Source organism: Vipera berus, assembly GCF_964194415.1.
Source record: "Vipera berus genome assembly, chromosome: W".
NCBI lineage: Eukaryota > Metazoa > Chordata > Lepidosauria > Squamata > Viperidae > Vipera > Vipera berus.
The window spans coordinates 34747583-34772561 of record NC_138210.1 but is presented as its reverse complement, the minus strand read 5'-3'; the positions used below and the strand labels follow the sequence as shown (position 1 = coordinate 34772561).

The window sequence follows — 24979 nt, the reverse complement described above, 5'->3', positions numbered from 1 at the left end:
GGTCTCCCAACTACAGAATATTCAGAATTCTTGGATCTTTTCAAAACCTCCTACTCAGCTGAACAATGTTCAGTGGCGTTATTTTAAACTTACCCATTTCACAAAAGGGGTTTGTTTTTGTTGCCATGCCGGTCATACTTGGCTTAACAACTGGAAGGATATAAGTAAAGCTCGTAAAATTCTCAATAAACTTGGAAATTATACCTATTGTTCTGACTACTATTGGTTATGGGGAACCTTTAACACCTCTCTTTTTGGCCATAATATTGCCCCTGAATCATATCTGCAAGATTTTCCCTTGTTCAATGCCACTGATAGCTCTAATCCAGGCTCCATTTGTGCTGGATGGCAGCTGAAGGATCCTAATATGTGGTTCTTTTTTGATAAGTATGCCACAAATGTGCACCCTCAAAATTATCAGTGTGCTGCTATAGGTTATCCTTCTCTACCTGTTCAAGTTGCCCCTGCAGTTTCTTCCTCCCGGCTTCGTCGAGATCTCATGGGTCCCATGTGTGAGGATAATGTTATCATTGACAAACAGCTTTCTGGAGGTTCCACCTTTGGCTGTGCTATTGCTGGTGCCATTACTGGCATTATCACCTTAGGTTCTTATCCTGGCATCATAGCACAAGAAAATTGCCATTCTATTCTAGGGCTCACTTGTCGCTTGGAGAAGACTATCAATGCCACTGCTGCCATTGTGCGTGATTTGCAGGCTGAAATTGAAGAACTCAACCAAGACATGATTCAACAGCGCTTTGCAATTGATTATTTGTTAGCACGTCAGGGGGCATTTTGTAAACTTGTGGGTAATCGTGCTTGTGCTGTGCATTACCATTCTTTGAATAAAACTATTGAGGATGAATTAGCTAAACTCCAAACATATATTTTGGATAATACTCATACTCCCTCCCCTTTTGAATGGTTGACTAATTGGCTTCCTGATTGGACTTGGCTCCGTCAACTGTTTTTCTATGGCCTCTTGGTCATTGGATTTTGTATTGCTTGTTGTTGTTTTGCTTAATGTATACCTTCTTTTATTGCCTTATTTCGCCCTGCTCCAGTTTCTCTCCATCCCATTCAGCTTCAAAATCTTCAAAAGGCTTTGTTTCCTCAATTTAAAATAAAAAGAGAGGACATGTAGGCATGTTTTCTGAGTCCATCTTGAAGTACACGTTCTGCACGTTCCTGTCTTGGATGGCAAACCTCAGACAAGGACTGCATAGGAAGTGTACAGAGTGCGCTTGAGATAACATGCGAAAAACAAGATCTTAAATTAGAAAGATAAGCTTATGAAATGCAGGAAACTGGAACATATATTAATCCTTGTGTTAATTGAAAGGGATAAGCAATAGATAAGGAAAAACAACCAATTTCGGGATGGCATGTAAACTGTTAATGTTCAACCGCTAAAGCTATTGTTTAAAGACATACATATATGAGTGAATGTTAACCAATAAAGAACACAGTTGCTCAAGATTCGTGTGAGTCTCCTTTCATACGACACTCGGCTCTTTTATGACTCATGGACTTCAACTCCCAGAATTCCAGAGTCAGCTGACTCAGGAATTCTGGGAGTTGAAGTCCATGAGTCATAAAAGAGCCGAGGTTGCCTACCCCTGGTATAGAAGGTCATTTCCAGTTTTGGAATTATTGTTTTGTTGTCTGGATTTTCAGTACACTGTGCTTGTTGTTCTGTAAAGCCCTCTGTCTTGGCATCCACTTGTTCCACTCTCATTGTTTTTTGAGTTAGTCATTTTCTAGCTTCAATCAGGATTTTGCTTTCTGGAGGTAAGCTGGCACCTTTGTCTTTCAGGTTAGCTTTAAGTTTATCAATATTTGCAAAGTTGATTTCAAGTATAAGTAGCATGTCTGAGATCTGTTGTTGATCCTCCTCCATTTCTGACATAGTTAGAGAGTCTTTCTAGTGAAGACTATTTATTAAGTGAGAGTCAATAAGTGTTCACCTCCACCATTCCTACCAATTGCATTACCCAGCTGCTCTCTCAAAATTAAGTATCTCATAGATAATACCAAGGTCAGATATGGGCAGTAAAGAAATCTCTATGTCAGAGTTAATAAAACTGCTGTACCAAACTTCGCCACAAGATGTCCCCAATAGCATTTAGAGTCTTTTTCAGATCCTGGGCTAGATTCTTATCTGGTTTAAGTTCTTTTTAGAAGTAAAGCAAAATAGCAGATTCCAGTGAGAATAGGAACTTTTTGGGTCCCCAAATTCCAAACAGAAGACAGATATCCAACTGTGGTAAGTTAATCTTTTGAAAGCTTTATTTCCCCAGGGTAAGCAGGAGCTGCCATTTTAGAGGGTGGGGTAATGGAGTTCCCTTCCCTCTCTCCTCAGAAGGGGATAGATTTTCAAAATGCTTTTAACAGGAAAGGTGCTTGGGGTAGAGAGAAGCTAAAATCTCACCCAATTTTCCACGTTGCTTTCAAGGTGCTTGGTAGTAAGTTTGGCCTTGGCTGTCAACGGCTTAATGATGGGCCATAAATGGCCGATCTTTTCCCCATCAGTTCGAAGAGCTGCCCCGGATCAAACAGGAGGGCTGCTGCCCTTCTGCGATCACTCGGGGGTCCTCTTCACGCTCCTCCAAGGTGACTTCCGACCCTCTTCAGGGTCCCCCAGCAGGAGAAATCTGGACAGGGGAGGGAGCGATCTCCCCAAATGTCCACCAGCGCCAAAATCACAAACTGGAAGCCTGGAAGTTTTAAAGAAGAGACTGGACAGCCATTTGTCTGAAATGGTATAGGGTTTCCTGCCTGAGCAGGGGGGTTGGACTAGATGACCTCCAAGGTCAATTCCAACTTTATATTATTATTATTATTATTATTATTATTATTATTATTATTATTATTATTATTATTATTATTTTGATTCTTGAAAAAGAGTTATTCAAGATTTATTTCAAGATTTATTTGTGGCTCCTGGCAGTTTTTCTCTGAGGAGCCCTGTTATGGGAATACGAGATCCTGGGGAATCTTGTACTCCATAACGCATGCAGCAGCCTCTCTGCCTACACTCCTTAGTGCCAGCCCGCAATGGGCTCAACACTCACACCCGCAATCACACCCCATTGCAGCACCTCAATGCCCAGCTGTACTTGCACTGCAACACCCCATCCCCACCTGGCCACACTCCATAGCATCTACCCACCCTCTGGCCTCTTTGTGGACTGCTCAAGGAAAGTCTTGTGACCGGGATTTGCAACTTCCTGTTGACTTCCCCATTGATGGAATCAGCTGCCGGTTGAGCTCCGGATGGCACCTGACCTTCGCTCCTTCCGACGCGGTCTGAAGACCTACCTATTTGAGCAAGCCGGCCTGGCCTGATGGGGGATGTGCTGGGGTTTTTATTGGGGATTTTTATATTATTCTACTGTTTTTAGCTCGGGCTCTTATTTAATTCTTTTTTAATTTTTGTATTCTGTATTTTTTATGTGCCCTGTTCACCGCCCTGAGTCCTTCGGGAGAAGGGCGGTATACAAATATAATAAATGAAATGAAATGAAATGACTGTATTTGTTGGAAGCTGGAAGGAAGTTTCAAGTTGCTGTCATATGAGGTCCTTGCTTAATGATCCGCAATCCTCGCTTAAAGATGGTAACAGGCAATGCTGGGATTGCTGTTGCTAAATGATGCAGTCACATGATGTTGTCATTTACATGCATATCACTTAGTGATAGAAATTGTGGTCCCAATTGCTGTTGTGACCCAAGGACTACCTGTAATGCTCTAATTTAAAGAACAAATTGTGAATGACTATTATAACACTTTTGGATAGTCTGAGATGACAAAACAAAATAATAAATAGATGAATAATCTTGTTTCTTTAGCATTCTTTCTCCAATTTTCAGTGTCTCATATGAGAGTCACGAGACACTGCCTTTGTGTACATGAAACAAATCAAGGTAAGCCAACAGCTTTCTACACTGTTGCACTTTCAGTGGAGACTTGTACAGTACCTGTGTGCAGCCTTTAAGAAACAGAGCTTTGAGTCCACCACAGCCTCTCACCAAAGCTTGGATGCCATCTTTTCTCACTTGGTCACACCATGAGATATTGAGCTGTTCTAGTAGAGGGCACCCCTCACTGGAGGGGAAAAGAAAGAAAATGCAGGTATACATGTTAAATCTAAAGATAAACATCTTGCTTCAGGAACCAAGATACGTTGTCCCTTGCTTATGCTGATTGCTCTAAACTGTTAATAGCTTCCTTCGCTGATGCAGCCTTAAAAGACAACCCAATTGAAATATACGAGGGCAATTCGGAAATAAACCTCTGTTTGGTTATCAATCACAGACACTTGCAGATATACAGAACTTTTATTATGCACATTAGAAAACTACAACATTACATTACTTTTAGACATAATTGCCGTTCAAATTGAGGCACTTGTCATAATATCTTACAAGGTTTGAAATTCCCTAGTAGTAGTCACTCAGCGCCAAATCTGGGCTATGGGGGGTTGATCAAATACATCCCAATGGAAATGCTTCAAAGGTTCTTGGGTGCGTCTAGCGTTGTGCAGGTGAGCATTATCATGAACCAACACCACAGCAGAAGTCAGCTTGCTCCGATGCTTGTTATGCATGGCTCATCTGAGTTTTCATAACGTTTCACAGTAGACTTCTGATTTGATGGTAGAACCACGCTCCATGAACTTAACTAGCAGTACTCCTTTGGCATCTTCACATTTGGTGGGATTTTCTATGGCACCACTTCCAGTGTGCTGTTGGTTCACGATAATGCTCGCCCGCACACTGCTAGATGCACCCAAGAACATTTGAAGCAGTTCTGTTGGGATGTTTTTGATCACACACACCCCTATAGCCATGTTTTGGCGCTGAGCAACTACTACTATGGAATTTCAAACCTTGTAAGACATTATGACAAATGCCTCAATTTGAATGGTGATTATGTCGAAAAGTAATGCAATGTTGTAGTTTTCTAATGTGTATAATAAAAGTTCTGTATCTGCGAGTGTCAGTCATTCATAACCAAATGGAGATTTATTTCTGAATTGCCCTTGTATAACTGGAACAGCCAGAATACCTATAGAAATAGGGCTGGAAGAAAGGGATTGGCATGTTTTTGCATCCTGTCATTAGGGACCTGAGATAAGACAGCATCTCTGATTTGACTGATAATTCTGTTTGCATATTTCCTGTTAATATTCCCAATGCAAGGCTTGCTGATGATGGCTGCTCAAAGGCTTATCAAAAATCCTAGACTTAGGAACTGTCCTGGGATCAGAAAACAGCCTACTGGCATACAAAAAGTCATGCTGTGTCCTGCCCGAGTCTCAAGAGCTACATTAACTACAAAAGAACCACATATTTTTTCCTTCAAGTTATAAACTGGGCCAGTTTCAGTACTATCCAGGGCTTTTTTTCTCATAGAACTCTCAGAACGGAGTTCCGGCACCTTTTTTGGATGGAACCTTGTAGGATAGGCAAGGTGGGTTGTATGACATCTGTGAGTTCGGCACCTTTTTCTTTTACAAAAAAAGCACTGGTACTATCAGAAATTCAGGCACATTGGACAAGGAAGAGAACAAATGCATCACAAAGGCATCTGACATATTTAAATTAAACAAAATCACTATGAGTCTACATTTATTAACCGAGCTCAAGTGGTTAGTTTTATGAACAGTGTGAACACTCACCTCAATGCTTTCAAAGACAGGTTGGTTACTGATGTGCAGGAAGCTAGATCAAGATGCCGTAACTTTGAGCAAAATTTACTAAGGCTAGTACATGTACTGGAAAAAAATAGAATACCCACAGGTTCATTGTGCTTTTATTTACAAAAATAGGAAAGCATTTAAGACATTTTCAGATGGATATCAATTCTAGCAATTAAAAGTTATTGTGCCGCTATTCCATCTTACCTTCCTCAATGATTTTCTTATGATAAGAAATAAAAATAGATATATTGAAAACATTGGAAACTTACAAATGGGAAATGATACTAAAATGATCTCTGTAATATACAGTATTTTAAACAGAACATTCACATCTCTCATTCCCCAAATGGTAAAACATTCAAGGCTTTTTGATGTAGAAAAAATCCATGCATTTCCCTAGGGAAGATGAGAAAGTTCTATTTTAGCCTATATAAAGAAGTGCACAGAACAAGCAGCATGAGTTTGTTTTCCAAGTAATCCAAAGTGAGATAGTCAGAATTCTGCTCAATTAAATTTACTTTTAATGAAATCACATGTATGTTTTAAATTTAAAGTAACTCCCCCCCTTGTTTATTAGAAAACTGATAGTCACAACTGACTCTTTCAAACCATGTGGCATGTCTTAATTGAAAAGTGCACATGGATCCCATGTAGGGTGGATGTAGGCCATATAATCTGCAGATATGGATACAGATAAGAAGATTAAGGTGAACCTCACCACCAATCTACTGTAATCCCATCCCAACATCCTTCTTCAATCATGAAATAAGAAATAGAGTATTACATGAAAATACAGGTAGTCCTCAACTCACGACCACAATTGAGCCCAAAATTTCTGTTGCTAAACGAGACATATGTTAAGTGAGTTTTGCCCCATTTTATGACCTTTGCCACAGTTGTTAAATGAGTCACTGCAGTTGTTAAGTTAGTAACACAGTTGTTAAGTGAATCTGACTTTCCCATTGAATTTGCTTGTCAGAATGGTGGAAATGAGGATCAATGAACCCAGGACACTGCAACAGTCATAAATATGAGCCAGTTGCCAAGTGTCTGAATTTTGATCACATGACCATGGGAATGCTGCAACGGTCGTGTCAAAAACTGTCATAAGTCATGTTTTTCAGTGCTGTTGTAACTTTGAAAGGTCACTAAATGAGATGTTGTAAGTTGAGGACTACCTGTACCCTATTTGAGCAAATTAACAATAAAGGAGTGGTGGGGCAGGGTTGATCATTTGGAAAGAGGAATCATAGTATAATCTTATACATGTCTGCTCAGAAGATCCTACTAATTTCCAATGAAGTTTACTCTCTGTTAAGCGGTACAAGAGTGAAGTTTTAAAGAGTTAATGCAATATTCCAGAGCTCCAAAATAAATGTCACTTACGTGTCTGTAATCTTGGTGCAGCCATTTAGATTCAACACTTCAATATTTCTGCAGCTCTGTGCAAATGTCCTTTATGTAAAGAAGTATACATTCTTTCAGGCAATGGAACATTTTATAACAATTATTTGACTTTTTTAAACCTGTTATTATTTTATTCAAAACAAAGTTAAAATACAAAATACAGGTGAAACTCGAAAAATTAGAATATCGTGCAAAAGTTCATTTATTTCAGTAAAGCAACTTAAAAGGGGAAACTAATATATGAGATAGACTCATTACATGCAAAGCAAGATAGTTCAAGCCGTGATTTGTCATAATTGTGATGATTATGGCTTAGAGCTCATGAAAACCCCAAATCCACAATCTCAGACAATTAGAATATTACATGCAATCAATAAAACAAGGAGTGTAGATAGAACAATATCGGACCTCTGAAAAGTATAAGCATGCATATGTACTCAGTACTTGTGAAAAGGTGCAATATTCTAGACTCAAAGTGTCCCACTCTAATCAGCTAATTAAGCCATAACACCTGCAAAGGCTTCCTGAGCCTTTAAATGGTCTCTCAGTCTGGTTCAGTAGGAATCACAATCATGGGGAAGACTGCTGACCTGACAGTTGTGCAGAAAACCATCATTGACACCCTCCATAAGGAGGGAAAGCCTCAAAAGGTAGTTGCAAAAGAAATTGGATGTTCCCAAAGTGCTGTATCAAAGCACATTAATAGAAAGTTATGTGGAAGGGAAAAGTGTGGAAGAAAAAGGTGCACAAGCAGCAGGGATGACCGCAGCCTGGAGAGGATTGTCAGGAAAAGGCCATTCAAAAGTGTTGGGGACTTTCACAAGGAGTGGACTGAGGCTGGAGTCAGTGCATCAAGAGCCACCACACACAGACGGATCCTGGACACGGGCTTCAAATGTCATATTCCTCTTGTCAAGCTGCTCCTGAACAACAAACAACGTCAGAAGCGTCTTACCTGGGCTAAAGAAAAACAGACCTGGTCTGTTGCTCAGTGGTCCAAAGTCCTCTTTTCTGATGAGAGCAACTTTTGCATCTCATTTGGAAACCAAGGACCCAGAGTCTGGAGGAAGAATGGAGAGGCACACACTGCAAGATGCTTGAAGTCCAGTGTGAAGTTTCCATAGTCTGTGTTGATTTGGGGAGACATGTCATCTGCTGGTGTTGGTCCACTGTGCTTCATTAAGTCCAGGGTCAACACAGCCGTCTACCAGGAGATTTTGGAGCAGTTCATGCTTCCTTCCACGGACGAGCTTTATGGGAATGATGACTTCATTTTCCAGCAGGACATGTCAACTGCCCACACTACCAAAAGCACCAAAACCTGGTTCAATGACGGTGGGATTACTGTGCTTGATTGGCCAGCAAACTCACCTGACCTGAACCCCATAGAGAATCTATGGGGCATTGCCAAGAGAAAGATGAGAGACATGAGACCGAACAATGCAGAAGAGCTGAAGGCCGCTATTGAAGCATCCTGGTCTTCCATAACACCTCAGCAGTGCCACAGGCTGATAGCTTCCATGCCACGCCGCATTGAGGCCGTAATTGCTGCAAAAGGGGCCCAAACCAAGTACTGAGTACATATGCATGCTTATACTTTTCAGAGGTCCGATATTGTTCTATGTACACTCTTTGTTTTATTGATTGCATGTAATATTCTAATTTTCTAAGATTGTGGATTTGGGGTTTTCATGAGCTGTACGCCATAATCATCACAATTATGACAAACTATCTTGAACTATCTTGCTTTGCATGTAATGAGTCTATCTCATATATTAGTTTCCCCTTTTAAGTTGCATTACTGAAATAAATGAACTTTTATTTATTTATTTATTTATTTATTTATTTATTTATTTATTTATTTATTTATTTATTTATTTATTTATTTAATTAATTGATTTCATATACCGCCCTATTCCCGAAGGACTCAGGGCAGTTTACAGGGCGAATTAAAACAATACAAATAAATACAATTAAAATAGAATTAAATTAAGACTAGCCCACAATTAAAACAAATTAAAATTTAAAATTTAAAGTTAAATTAAAAACCCCTCAGTCCAGGCCAGAAAGATCAAATAACCAAGTTTTCAGGTCCCGGCGAAATGAGCAAAGGTCCGGGGCAGTCCGAAGTTCTACTGGCAGTTCATTCCATAGGGCAGGCGCGCCCACAGAGAATGCCCTCCCCCTTGGAATCACTCGCCGGCATTCCCTAACCGGCGGAACCCTAAGGAGGCCCTCCCTGTGGGAGTGCACAGGACGATGGGAGGCTGATGCTGGCAGCAGGTGCTCCCTGAGATAATCTGGACTCATGCCATTTAGGGCTTTATAGGTCATCACCAGCACAATATTTTAATTTTTCGAGTTTCACCTGTAGAGAACTCAAAAAAAAAAATCCAAAAGGAATTATTTGGATATGACATCATCTATCTCCAGTCTACAACACAGTCCTTTCAACAGTTCCAAGAAGGCTCCATACACATTTGCACTACTCAGGTGACCCTTAAGACAGAAATAAGCCTCCAGGTAGCACTAACAACTTGCTAAAAGAATGCAAATGACCAGCTGTCTGCAAAGAGTATAAATCTTTCCATTTCCCCACCATCCAGTCAGAGCTGAAGAAGCTTCTTGGATGAGAAGCGAAACGTCTTCAAAGAAAAACAAGAAAGTCTAGTTGCCTTGTGAAAAAGCATCTTTGGGATAACTATGACCTGGATGACTGAGAATCTCCATAGACATTTCCGACAGAACAAATTTCTACCAATTTTGAACCCCTATTTTTATATTTAAAGTGGCACCAATGGTTATGTACCATATGTATGCTGGCCTCTACTGGGATAAGCATTACCAGAGTGATAGGTATTTTAGTTACTCTAAGCAACATAATAGAAATTGTATATCTTACCAGGAGTGACTTAACAGAACTGTTCCAGATAAAAGCTGAAGCCAGTCTGTGTTGTTGTATAGAATGCTGTCCACTCTCCTGTAATTTTGGTTATATATTTATGTCTAATTGTTTTAATAGTAGTTTGCATTTGTTGTTCACTGTTTGTTTTCTTGTGCACCACCCAGACTCACATCTGTGAGATGGACAGTTATATAAATTTGCTAGCTAAATAAATAAATAAATAGCTTTTTTCTATCCTGTTTCCTAAAAGCTTTCCCATTACATCACTACATAGTAGTAAATCTTCTGCTTAGAGTTGTGTGGAGATGGGAAAGGTCTAGAGCAGGCTTGCACAACATATAGCCTACAAACAGCCTTGTGCAGCTTACTGTTTTTCTTTAAAAATGGTAAGTTTACAGCTACTGCTGCCCCCCAAAACATGTTGCTGACCAACTCCAAGCCTTGACGATGATGCTAGTTCCAGTATTTCTGCTACTCCACTAGTCATGGAACAGCTGATTGGCACTCCTGGTATTTCTTTCTGGCCCACAAGGATTTTTAATTTATTAATGTGATCCTTTCCTGTGGGTACAGGCCTGGTCTGGAGGATAGGAGAGAGAAAGGATGCTTCCCTCCTACAGCATCAAAGTTATATTCTGGTTTAGTGTTAGAAATAACTTTGGTAACACAGAAATCAAATATTTGAGGATGTTACAGCCTCAGGTTTTATACCCCAAATTAGCTACTTGCCCTATCCTCTCATGCCCAGTTCTCAGCTGGGTGTTAAATAATTTGTGTTGACCTCTCTACCTCATTGCGTTGTCTCCCACACCTAGGCATCCACGTAGACTCAGCTTTCGAAGGAATCCTCCACATCTTTTAGAAATGTTCTCTACTACACGTCCCTGTAAGAAGACCAGGAAGAGAATCTTCTAAATTAATTTTCTTTGTTTAATTTTACATGCAGCAAACAACTTTCTTTAAAGCCCTCCTTTCCTATTTTATACTATTTTTATCATACCTTGCTATCCTCCTTCACATATGGGCTGTACATTTAAATTGTATTCAGAATGTTTTGCTCTGTGGAATGCCTGGATTTATTTGGTTCATTAACAGGCGTGTCTAGGATCAGTTCATAGAAGCTGAAGCTTACACTGTATGTGCTAAGCTTGTGGCACTAAGATTCCTCTCTGTGGCAAACAGGTTGCTGAATATGTTCAAGCATAAGCACAAATCATAATTTAGTATGCCATCATTCAGCCCATCTTTATGTTGTTTATTGTGCTATATTCTTTCTCAGTTTATGCCTGCAAAAGACCCTGCAGGTAACTTAACCACGTAAACATGCATTCCACAGTCATATAAAATCAGGGGGAGTGGGGGGGGAAGGGTCATGGGCTGATTTTCTTAGAGAAAGCTGACTTTGGCTTTTTGTTACAGTTTCCACTTGAAGCAGGTCACCTCACGCTGCTCAATGTTAGATATACCTCAAAGATATAATATTAATATTATTAATTATTAATTAATTAATAATATTATTAATTAATAATAATTAATAATATTATTAATATTAATAATTATTATTAATTATTAATCACTGTGTCTTATTAATAATATTAATAAGACACAGTGATCAAATTCAGAGGATTATTACCTCGCCAAACATAATGGATTTTTAAAAAATATTTTCAGATTAGGGTTATAAATCTTTGTGCACAGATGATACTGTATGAATTCATATAGAGATAAACATACACAATATAAATCGGAGTTTTCCATCTAAAGCATACTATGGTTTTAAAGGTTTTTAGGTAAAGTAAAAATTAACAATTTGTCTCTGGAGATCTGCAAAAGATGACACGGTTTGTTACTAATCTGAGGCACCACCGTAATTATAGTTTAACCAGAAAAAAATCTTTTGCATGTCACTTAATTATACCTCAATGTCTCTCTGGAAATCAAACAAGTCAATGCGTTGCCAATTACTACCATCCAAAGCTAGGACATTCCATGCCTGTAATGAAATTGATAGAAAGTTGAAAAAGGAATGACAGATATATACCTCTAAATACAGGAAAACTTAAGACAGATAAAACCTGTGTACTCATTTAAGCCACTCCAAAGCTGCTGTCCTCTAGTACGTATAATAGTATCAGTGAGGTACTTCCTCATTAGAGCCAATACATTCATGCACAAAAAGTCTAAAAACATATCAGTTTTAAAAAATGTGTAAATCAGATCAGAGTTAACCTTTCTGTAGCTAACCATTTAAATCCTTACATTCAGAAATTACAGAGGATACATACATACATGCATGAACAACCCACACCTGACTCTTCCATACTTCCATTTCCCAAATACATGTAGTCCTCAACATACAACCATACAGGTGAAACTCGAAAAATTAGAATATCATGCAAAAGTTCATTTATTTCAGTAATGCAACTTAAAAGGGGAAACTAATATATGAGATAGACTCATTACATGCAAAGCAAGATAGTTCAAGCCGTGATTTGTCATAATTATGATGATTATGGCTTACAGCTCATGAAAACCCAAATCCACAATCTCAGAAAATTAGAATATTGTGAAAAGGTGCAATATTCTAGGCTCAAAGTGTCCCACTCTTATCAGCTAATTAAGCCATAACACCTGCAAAGGGTTCCTGAGCCTTTAAATGGTCTCTCAGTCTGGTTCAGTAGGAATCACAATCATGGGGAAGACTGCTGACCTGACAGTTGTGCAGAAAACAATCATTGACACCCTCCATAAGGAGGGAAAGCCTCAAAAGGTAATTGCAAAAGAAGTTGGATGTTCCCAAAGTGCTGTATCAAAGCACATTAATAGAAAGTTATGTGGAAGGGGAAAGTGTGGAAGAAAAAGGTGCACAAGCAGCAGGGATGACCGCAGCCTGGAGAGGATTGTCAGGAAAAGGCCATTCAAAAGTGTTGGGGACTTTCACAAGGAGTGGACTGAGGCTGGAGTCAGTGCATCAAGAGCCACCACACACAGACGGATCCTGGACATGGGCTTCAAATGTCGTATTCCTCTTGTCAAGCCGCTCCTGAACAACAAACGTCAGAAGCGTCTTACCTGGGCTAAAGAAAAACAGACCTGGTCTGTTGCTCAGTGGTCCAAAGTCCTCTTTTCTGATGAGAGCAACTTTTGCATCTCATTTGGAAACCAAGGACCCAGAGTCTGGAGGAAGAATGGAGAGGCACACACTGCAAGATGCTTGAAGTCCAGTGTGAAGTTTCCATAGTCTGTGTTGATTTGGGGAGACATGTCATCTGCTGGTGTTGGTCCACTGTGCTTCATTAAGTCCAGGGTCAACACAGCCATCTACCAGGAGATTTTGGAGCAGTTCATGCTTCCTTCCGCAGACGAACTTTATGGGAATGCTGACTTCATTTTCCAGCTGGACTGTTCTGTACCAGCCTGCTACCGGCCCTGCAGAAAAGGCAGGGACAACCCCTTTACAACCGGCAAGAGGCTGGAATTACGCCTGCCAAATTTATAGCTACAAAAACAAACAAGACACGAACTAAGAAACAGGAGCTTTAAGAAACATGAACCATCCGAGCGGTTGCCTTCAGCAAACCAGCCCTCCCAGACATTCCCCTTATATAGAGTTCAGGGCGTGGCTTCTCTCTGCCTCCTTCCGAGAAGCCCCATTGCCTTCCTCTGTTTACTCCTAATTGACTGCCTCCTGCGTCGGGCGTCCTTGAACAGGGCCAGCTGTGGGTCATCTTCATCCACACTGTCAGGCTCACACAGCTGGGTCTCCGTGGTGACCAAGTGGGAGGGGCCTGGCTGAGGGCTATCATCAGCAAGATCTTCAACCCCCTCAGCAAGGTCTTCAACACCCCCCTCCTCCTCTGAGTCGTCCGACCCAACTGCCGAACCCACAGGCTGACCCTGAATCACAACACTATCCCGCACCGCAGGGCCCTTCCCCCGGGTCTGCCGATCCGGATGCGGTCGGGCTGGAAATTGTTCATGAAAAGCGGTCACCAACGCAGGGGCATGAACGGCGGTCGCGTCTTCCCAGGTGAAGTCCTCTGGTCCGTAACCTTTCCATTCAATCAGGTACTGGAAACGACCTTTCAGCCAACGGGAATCCCTGATGCTGGCGACCTCGTACTCGGGGGTGCTGCCTCCATCACAAGGTCCTGATGGGGGAGGTTCCGCTCGGCGGAGTGGACAGGCCGGTTGATCGGGTACCAACAGAGGCCGATGAAAGACTGGGTGCACGCGCAGGGAACGTGGCAGAGTTAAGCGATAGGCGACCGGATTGATGACAGCCTCGACTGGGAACAGTCCTAAATATCGGTGATCTAACTTTCTCACCGGCCGTGTTGACGGTAGGTTCCTGGTGGACAACCAGACCCGATCTCCCACCGATAGTGGAGGCGTATCCCGTCTTGACCGATCAGCAAACCTTTTGTAATCGGCCTTGGCCTTCTCTAACTGACGTCGCACCAATCGATGGATCGCCTGTAACTCTGCCATGAAGTCGTTTGCTGCCAGCTCTGGTGAGTCCACGGGAGAAAGGGGGAAAAACCGGGGGTGATATCCCACATTGGCCAAGAACGGTGTCATCTGTGTGGAGGTGTGCTGCGAATTGTTAAATGCAAACTCAGCTATGGCCAGATAGTCCACCCAATTGTTTTGCTGCAGATTGACGTAGCAGCGCAGATATTGTTCCAGGATACCAATGACCTTCTCGGTTCCCCCGTCAGTTTGAGGATGATGCGCGGATGAGAGGCAAATCTTGATATCCAACGCATGCATCAACTCCTGCCAGAAGCGGGCTGTAAACTGGGCCCCCCTATCAGAGACGACTCTATCAGGGAGGCCGTGCAGCCGAAACACCTGCTGAATGAACATACGACTAGTAGCGCGGGCTGACGGTAAGCCGCGACAGGGGATGAAGTGCGCCATCTTGGTCAGCATGTCCACCACCACATACACTGTCGTAAAACCAGAGGATGGGGGTAAATCTGTCAGAAAGTCCATGGACACAGCCCCCCAGGGTCTTTTGGGTGTCGGCAAAGGCTGCAGTAATCCAGGCGGGGCCCCTGTCGCTGACTTGGCCTGCCTGCATGGGATGCAGGAGGTAACATAGGACTGGACGTCGTGTCGGACTCGGGGCCACCAGAAGGTACGGGAGACCAGGTTCAGGGTCTTGAACAGGCCAAAATGCCCCGCCGCCGGGTTATCGTGACACTGGCTCAGGATGAGTCCCCTGAGTGGCCCTCCCAGAACGTAGAGCCGGTCACGATAATACAAGAGTCCATCCGTGACCGTCCAAGGAGAATCTGGCCCCACCTCCTCCTTCCGTTGAGCCACCCACACCTCCTGCTGCTGTGCCTCCCGGATCCGAGCCCATATATCAACCGGCTCCCGCACCGCAGCAAAAGACTCGACAGGGATCACTGTCCTGGGCAGAAGCTTGTCTTCCACTCGGGAATATTCGGGCTTCCTGGACAGAGCATCCACTCTTTGATTGTGCCCGCTAGGTATGTACCGAACCCGGAAGTCAAACCTCGCAAAGAAAAGAGACCACCGGATCTGGCGTTGGTTCAAATTCCGAGCGGTCTGCAGGCTTTCCAAATTCTTATGGTCCGTCTGGACCTCGATTTGATGCCGCGCTCCCTCCAAATGATGCCTCCAGGCCTCGAACGCCGCTTTGATGGCCAGCAGCTCCTTCTCTCAGATTGTATAATTGCGCTCCGAAGGGTTCAGTTTTCGTGAATGGTATGCACAAGGGAAGAGGGTACCGCTGGGCGTCGTTGCCTGGAGTAACACCGCCCCAATGGAAATGTCGGAGGCGTCCGCCTCCACAACAAACGGCCGTTGCGGGTCAGGATGCTTCAAGATGGGCTCCTTCATGAAGGCTTCCTTCAAAGTCTGGAAAGCCCATTGTTCTGGAGCGTTCCACTGGAACCGAGTCTTCTTCTGCAGGAGCCGGGTGAGGGGGGCTGTCAAGGCAGCAAACCCAGGGATGAAAGTTTGGTAATAGTTGGCGAACCCAAGAAGTCGCTGAACATCCTTCACGCGACGCGGGGGTTGCCAACTCTGCAAAGACTCAACCTTACTCGGCTCCATGGCGATGCCCTCAGGAGAAATGCGGTGACCCAGGAAATCGATGGTCACCCGGTAGAACTGGCACTTCTCCAACTTGGCAAACAGCCGATGTTCTCGGAGTCGCTGCAGGACCTGATGGAGATGCTGATGGTGCACCTCACGCGACGGGGAGTAGATCAGGATGTTGTCCAAGTAGATCACGACAAACTGATCCAACAAATCCCGGAAAATGTCATTCATGAAATGCTGAAACACAGCGGGGGCGTTGGTCAGGCCAAACGGCATCACCGTGTACTCAAAATGTCCATAGCGAGTACCAAACGCCGTCTTCCACTCATCACCCGGCTGAACCCTGACGAGGTTTTAAGCTCCACGCAGGTCCAGTTTCGTGAAGACCTTAGCCTCCCGGAGTCGGTCCAAGAGTTCAGGGATGAGGGGCAGCGGGTAACGATTGCACACCGTGATGGTGTTGAGTTTCCTATAATCGCAGCAAAGCCACAATTCGCCCGACTTCTTTTTGACGAAGAGCACGGGTGCAGACACTGGCGAGGACGAGGGCCGGATGAAACCGCGAGCCAAACTCTTCTCCAGAAAGTCCCGCAATGCAGCCAACTCGGGGTCCGACATGGAGTACAAACGCCCCACTGGGAGAGGCGCATCAGGGACTAAATCAATGGGGCAGTCATAGGGCCTGTGTGGGGGTAATTGATCCGCCTCTGTCTCGCTGAACACATCAGCAAAGTCGGACAGTTCGGGAGGCAAGGAAACCCCTGGGGAACCCTCCACCTGGCCGGCACAGATATGGCAGGAGTGGTCCACGTACTGCAAGCTTGGGAAGGTGACCAAGTTCTGTGACCAATAGATCTGTGGGTCATGTGCCCGGAGCCACGCCAGTCCCAAGACCACGGGGAAGTGCAGATCTGAGGTGATATAGAACTGGATGGCCTCCACATGGGAACTGATGGCCATACATAATGGTTGCGTGGCGGCCATAATTGGCCCAGACAGGAGCACTCGACCATCGATAGTCTCCACTAACATGGGTGGATCCACCGGGCACTGGGGAACAGCCCATTTGGCCACAAATGCTGAGTCCATAAAATTTGTGGTGGCCCCAGAGTCAATTAAGGCATGGACTGGAATCCCCTCTGGCTTGCCAGGAAGGATCAGACGTGCCTCCAAAATCAGATGCCATGGAGGTCCACAGGCAGCATCGGAAAGACGTCGCTCAGTGTTGTTGTGGGACGCCCGATCTATCACACCGTCTAGATCGGGCTCGGGGCGTTTCCCGACAGAAAAGTAGGGGACTTTCTCGGGGCAGACTCGGTCACTGATGCCCGCTGTCGCTTCTTTGGGCAAAAAGCAGCCAAATGCCCAGGGTCCCCACAGTAAAAACACACACCCCCTCGATCATCGTCTGTTCATTTCAGTCACCGATAGACGAGACCTGGCGGCACCCAGCTCCATTGGCTCCTCCCTTTGAACTGGGGGCTCACGCACAACAGGGGCTGCAGGGGTCTGTGGGGTGGCACGGCGACTCCTTCGCTGCTGCAACCGAGCATCGATCCGCAGGCAGAGATGGATCAGCCCATTCAGGTCTGAGGGAATATCCACACAGGCCAGCTCATCCAACATCTCCTCCGACAATCCATCCTGGAAGGCACCCACGAGCGCAGCCTCATTCCAGGCGGAATCCTGGCTTTCAGGCGTCGAGTAGCAGTCTGTGTCTTAATAGGGTCCTCATACATCAGACGCATATGATCACAAAACCCCACAAAATTGTCCAACAATGGGCTAGGTTGAGCCAGCAGAGGCGTGCCCCAACGAGCTGCATCACCCGAAAGAAGGCTTAACACAAACCCCACCTTATCCCGGTCAGTGGGGAAATCAGCTGCTCTCACGCTGATAAAGAGCTGGCATTGTCCCAGGAAAGCAGGAAACAGTTCTGGATTGCCAGTAAATTTATCCGGCATTGCAACTTGGCATTTTCTCCTGGGTGGGGGTGATGGTGGAGGTGCAGCATGAACCTGAGCTTGCAGTTGAGCCACCTGAGCTGCCAGCAAAGTGAGTTGCTGGGTGAGCTGGGCATTCTCAGCACGTAGCTGCTCCATAATATTAGTAAGGGGTGGGAGGCTGAAAGCAAACTGTTCTGTACCAGCCTGCTACCGGCCCTGCAGAAAAGGCAACCCCTTTACAACCGGCAAGAGGCTGGAATTACGCCTGCCAAATTTATAGCTACAAAAACAAACAAGACACGAACTAAGAAACAGGAGCTTTAAGAAACATGAACCATCCGAGCGGTTGCCTTCAGCAAACCAGCCCTCCCAGACATTCCCCTTATATAGAGTTCAGGGTGTGGCTTCTCTCTGCCTCCTTCCGAGAAGCCCCATTGCCTTCCTCTGTTTACTCCTAATTGACTGCCTCCTGCGTCGGGCGTCCTTGAACAGGGCCAGCTGTGGGTCATCTTCATCCACACTGTCAGGCTCACACAGCTGGGTCTCCGTGGTGACCAAGTGGGAGGGGCCTGGCTGAGGGCTATCATCAGCAAGATCTTCAACCCCCTCAGCAAGGTCTTCAACACCCCCCTCCTCCTCTGAGTCTTCCGACCCAACTGCCGAACCCACAGGCTGACCCTGAATCACAACAAGGACATGTCAACTGCCCACACTACCAAAAGCACCAAAACCTGGTTCAATGACCGTGGGATTACTGTGCTTGATTGGCAAGCAAACTCGCCTGACCTGAACCCCATAGAGAATCTATGGGGCATTGCCAAGAGAAAGATGAGAGACATGAGACCGAACAATGCAGAAGAGCTGAAGGCCGTTATTGAAGCATCCTGGTCTTCCATAACACCTCAGCAGTGTCACAGGCTGATAGCTTCCATGCCAGGCTGCATTGAGGCAGTAATTGCTGCAAAAGGGGCCCAAACCAAGGACTGAGTACATATGCATGCTTATACTTTTCAGAGGTCCGATATTGTTCTATGTACACTCCTTGTTTTATTGATTGCATGTAATATTCTAATTTTCTGAGATTGTGGATTTGGGGTTTTCATGAGCTGTACGCCATAATTTAATTTAATTTTAATTTTATTAGATTTATATACCGCCCTTTCCCGAAGGACTCAGGGCGGTTTACAGGGCATTTTAAAATCACACCAATACAAAATGCAAAAGTTAAAAGACAATTAAAAAGATTAAATTATCCCTGAAAATAAAACCCCAGTTAAAATTCTCAGCCTGGGCCAGAGCGCTCAAAGAGCCAAGTCTTCAGGTCCCGGCGGAATGAACGCAGGTCAGGGGCAGTCCTGAGCTCCACGGGCAGCTGGTTCCAGAGGGCAGGCGCACCCACAGAGAAGGCCCTTCCCCTGGGTGTTATCCGCCGGCAATCTTTTACCGGCGGCACCCTGAGAAGACCCTCCCTGTGCGAGCGCACTGGACGAATCATCACAATTATGACAAATCACAGCTTGAACTATCTTGCTTTGCATGTAATGAGTCTATCTCATATATTAGTTTCCCCTTTTAAGTTGCATTACTGAAATAAATGAACTTTTGCACAATTTTCTATTTTTTTGAGTTTCACCTGTAATGGAGCACTGTGGAAGGCCTCAGAGCTCTTATAAAGGTGTTCTGAGGTACACAATAAATGTACATGTTGTAATTTTCCATTTCTGCTTAAGAAATAGGCATATACAGTAGAGGCACTTAGCTAAGGTACTTTTAGGAAAGGATATGTAGTAAGCTGGAGGAATAGAGAGTGTTAGAAATGTGTTTAAAACACTAACAAAATTGGATTGGTAAGAAAAGAGTTTATTTCTGCAGAAAATAGAAAAAGCAGTTTGCAAAGTGCAGTGGATCTCTAAGAGATACTTCAACAGGAAGTATCTAAAAACAGAGACCACACTCAAATGTTCAAATCCATAGCATTATATACATTCCTATTGTGATGCCCCCCCTCTCCCCTCCCTTTCAGCCCCATTTGAAAGGGCCTCAAAGGTTACATCCTTGTCCAGGGCACCTAACCAGAATACATCACACACACACACACACACACACCCCTTTGATTTACATTTGTTTTGCTAAGTCTCTATCTCTCAGCAGATACAATGGTAATAAAAGGTTATACGTACAGTTCAAAGAGCAATAAACAATAGTAGAAGGGTTATATAGAGCAATAAACAAAGTAAATGGGGGAAGCAATACATTCCCCCCCTTCCCCTCCAGGAAACATAGGATAGGAATGGGTTTAAAGAATCATTTTATTTTTAAACTTATGCATTTCTAACAAATCCACCCTTTTTTGTTTTTACACTAATTTAAAAATAAAAATATTGTTTTTCAAATGGTTTTAAACTTTCCCGGATGTCCTCAGCATTCTCAAAATCAATTATTGCAGTATGCTTATGTGAGATTTAAAAACCCAAAATCTGATACTCACAACTCAAAGACAAGTCTGGTTAACAAAGGCAAACATAATAGCCAAGAATCCTAGTATTGCAAATTTTGATAGTTCTTTCCAATTTGCAAACCACCCTCCGAACCAGTTATTTACCCCATCTAAGGTCAATCCCTTCCAGGTTTGGACTGGGACATGAGCTAATTTTATCATTTTGTCTGTAATTTCCTTTACTACCTTACCACTCTCATCTACTTCAATGCAGCAATTGCTCAAATTAAATTTTCCACACACACCTCCTTCTTGAGCTAATAAGTAGTCTAAGGCTAAAGGATTCTGCATGATGTAGGTTCGAGACTTTACACTTTCCTTAGCTAAATGTGTTAGAGTACTTACAGTGTCATTGGTAATTACTTCAAGCACTGCTAGTAGCCTAATTACCCTATTTAGAATATAGATGGGCTCTCTGGCACCTAAAGTGCCATCTTCCGCCCATGTAGCTGGGCCATAATAGTTGATGATCTTCTCTGGAGTCCAATCATCATCTTTCCAGATTCCAATTTTCATATTGCTTGCTTGTATGGCTCTTTTCTCTCGGAATTTATCTGATAAATCATCATATACAGTTAGTCCCAGCAATTGTTTTTGTTCGATGGGGAGAAGGAAAAAGCTTGACCTTTATTATTCCTAAGATGCAAGATCCATACCACCCCTTGGGTAGATACCCATAGGCATATTTTCCACATATCCAATACATACCTTGCAGGGCTACCCAGTCCAGGGTGTCGTTTTCAGGATCTTTTAAATAAGCCATCTCAGTTATTTCACTTAATGTCTCTTTCTTTGATATTCCACTTCCTCCCCACCAACTGTCATTGTTCCATACAGTCAAGCAAATCATGTCTCCTACTGCTACTTTCCTATTCTTTCTTTGTCTTTTATAACATACTTTCCCTACTAAATTTGTGGTTAATGCCCATGTTCCCTCTTTTCCTTTTGTGAGAGTTTTATTTTTCCACATTTCCACCACAATGTCATGTTTTAATTCTTGAGCTTCCCATGGCCATTGTTCTCCCATATTTGTTCCTCCAGAAACAAAACAATTACTCACTGTTAGAGTCTTAGCAATTTCTTCAGCCAATTGTACAAACATATTCACTGTTTTCTTAGGAAATTCAGGTAATTCTAATTTTTTGAATTCCTGATAATATGACCAAAAGATACTTTTGCGTATTGGTTTTACTTTAGTGGTTTCTATTTTTAATACTAGCCACCCTCATGGGTCTTTTCTGGTTCCATGTATCCCTATTCTGAATTCCTTATATTGGATTCCTTTTTCTAGTGACTGATTTATATATATACACATCGGGTTACATTTTCCTCGAGTGCAATCAGTCCTGGTACTCCTGATACTGATATTCACTTCCTTTGGACCTATACTTCTCTCATTTGGGACTGTAGTAGTGTACCAATAATCATAGCTTGGAGCAAAGGCAACATGTCCTGTACTTAATGTATGCGCTTTCTGAAATAAATACTTCCTTTCTTTTATATAACTTCTTTCCCACTCTAAGTTTTCACATCTCACCCCAAACAAGTTATCATATCTTTGTCCATTATTAATAGCTTGGCAAGCATCAAAGCACACACCCACACTAGTTTCGCCCCTGGTTTCATTATGGGCTATATAACCTCGTCTGATTTGACTTGATGAGAACATCTGAAATGCATCTACCCCTGCTTTATAAGCATACACCCACATTCTTACAGTTACTGGTCCTATTGCTTTTGGGTCATAACATTCTACCCCTATGCTGGTGTGGCAACGCTTATATTGTGTGTCATTCTGAATGCAGTCTGTTAAGTCAGTTTGTAAACATTCAGGAATCATAGTATGGTATATCATTGTGTTCTCAATTTTCCCTTCCCTTTTTGTCATTTTTACACATTGCGTACATGGTTCTAATGGTTGGACAGGTTTTAAGAGTATAAGAAGAAGAACTCCCAAGTACCACCCAGTAATGTTCCAATACATCCTCTATGCTCTTAATATCACACTCTATTTTACACCCTGTACATAAAATGCAATCAATATAATGGGAGTAACAACAACACCCACAAAGGCACTTACAAAACCAGCACCTCCGGGAGGTATTGGATTTTCTCAGTCTTGGCTTTCTCTGGTCAGAGTGGAAGCATCTAAAAAAAATGCAATGTTTAGTCCTTATGCCTCTTTACCCCTCCTTCTGTCAAGAGTCCGTTAGGTCCTTCAAAACTTTAACTTCAGTGGATCTCCTTGGTGAGATTCCACTTTCCACCTCTCTGGGGCTGGCACGGGCCCTTTCACTCGGGAGTAATGAGTCCAACCTCTTTCAGCTGTCCGAATGGCTGTTTCAGTAGTTAACAAGACAATATAAGGTCCCTCCCAAGTTGGAGTTAGTTTTTCATCTCTCCAGGCTTTTATCAACACCCACTGCCCTGCTTTGTGTCGGTGTACTGCAAAGTCCAAGGGTGGAGTTTGAGCAAGAATGCCTTTCTGTCGCAAGAGAGAAAAACATCTGGACAGCTCAAGTACATATTCTCTTATTATTTTATCTTTCAGTTCAACTCGTGGCAATCCCTCCTTCCCCATATAAGGTACTCCAAACATGAGTTCAAATGATGACAATCCAATATCTTTACGTGGTTGTGTTCGTATCCTTAATAAGGCCAAGGGGAGGCATTTATTCCAGGGTAAATTTGTTTTCTCCATTAATTTAATCAAAGTTTGTTTTAATTTTTGATTTGCATGTTCAGAAATCCCAGAACTACTGGGGTGCCAAGCTGTGTGATAATCCCATTTAATTCCTATGGCCTCATTAATTAATTTTACTACCCTTGCCGTAAAATGCGTCCCCTGGTCACTATCTATTACTTCAGGAAGACCATACCTGGGTATTACGTTTTCTAACAATATTCTGCCCGTGATGCTAGCATTTGCATTCACACATGGAAAAGCTTCCACCCATCGAGTTAAATGATCCACTATGACAAGCAAAAATCTTATTTTTCCTGCTTTTGGTAATTCAGTATAGTCAATTTGAATTCTCTGAAAAGGTTGTATTGCCAACTCCCTTCCCCCCATTGGTGTTTTCTTAGCACTGCTTTATTTGTTTTTAGACAGACCATACATTTTCTAACCATTTGTAAGGCCAGGCTATATATTCCTTTACATACATATTTTCTGTGTATCAAATCTATTAAAGCCTGTGCCCCCCAGTGTGTCCCTTCATGTAACCTCTCAATCAGATTTCTCATGATAGGTTTGTTTAACATCTTTCTCCCATCTGGCAATATCCACTCCCCATCTGCATTTTGAACTATCCCCTTTTTCCCCATTGTTTCCTCCTCTTCCTTGGAGAACTTTGGTATCCTTTGTTCTTCTATTTCAGGTACCATTATAAAAACTTTTTCTTTTTCCTTTTCCATGAGTCCTGCTTCTTTGGCTCTTTCATCTGCTAAATTGTTGCCATAGACTTCAAATCTCTCTCCCGTTTGGTGTGCTTCTACATGTATTATGGCTAATGCCTGAGGTATAGTTATTAAATTTAAAATGTCAATGACTAACTCTTCCTTTGCTAATCTCTTCCCTTTACTGTTCACCAACCCCCTTTCTTTCCATATTTTTCCAAAAGTGTGCGCTATTCCAAAAGTATACATAGAATCTGTGTATATGTTACCACCTTCCTTTCCCAGTTCCTTCAGAGCCATTTTTAATGCATATAATTCACAAGTCTGAGCAGACCACTGATTTGGTAATCTCTCAGCTAACACAGTTTCCAAAGTTTCCCCTTCAACTATGGCATAGGCACTTCTTCGCTCCCCCTCTATTACCCTGGAGCTTCCATCTATAAACAAAGTCCTTAATCCTCCTATTCGACTTTCCTTCAGGTCATCCCTCACCTTGGTCTGATAGTCAATTGCTTCTAAGCAATCATGTTCTATTTCTTGTGAATCTCTTTCTCCACTTAGAAACTGAGCTGGATTTACATTAGCTTCAGTCACGATCACTAAACTTGGATCTTCTAATAAAATGCTTTCATATTTCATTAACCTAGAATTTGTTATTTACTTTTGGGCTTGCTGATTCAAAATATTCCTTACTTGGTGTGGACTACTCACCACAATTGTCCCTCCAAAACTTATCTTCCTGCTTTCTTGAACTAGCAAGGCAGTAGCCGCAATTGCTTGTACACAGACCGGCCACCCTTTTATTACTGGATCCATCAGTTTGGATAAAAATGCTACAGGTTTCTTCAGTCCTCCCCATTTCTGGGCTAGAACCCCTTTGGCTACTCCATTCTCTACAGCGACAAAAAGATGAAATGTTTTTTCTAAGTCTGGTAATGATAGGACAGGTGCCTTTTCTAATTTCTCCTTTAGTTCCTGGAATTTCCCTGTCTCTTCCTCTGACCATTTGATTAACCCATGGTTCGGAATCTATCAGTTTTGAG

The 24979-nt window shown here is 42.9% G+C and overlaps 1 protein-coding gene across 2 annotated transcripts in view; it reads right to left on the bottom strand.

Annotated features, from left to right (window-relative positions):
• LOC308676568 (F-box/LRR-repeat protein 20-like) overlaps positions 1 to 24979 on the bottom strand; it is a gene marked incomplete at both ends in the record, with an annotated part of 278610 nt that overhangs the window by 74388 nt on the left and 179243 nt on the right. The window contains 5 exons of one of the 2 annotated variants that reach the window (XM_081342445.1): positions 3981 to 4107; positions 5684 to 5779; positions 7091 to 7159; positions 10806 to 10900; positions 11935 to 12009. In XM_081342445.1, the coding sequence (XP_081198571.1) occupies positions 3981 to 4107; positions 5684 to 5779; positions 7091 to 7159; positions 10806 to 10900; positions 11935 to 12009 (462 nt within the window). The remainder of the gene's footprint in view (positions 1 to 3980; positions 4108 to 5683; positions 5780 to 7090; positions 7160 to 10805; positions 10901 to 11934; positions 12010 to 24979) is intronic. The other variant, XM_081342446.1, reaches the window with a different exon arrangement.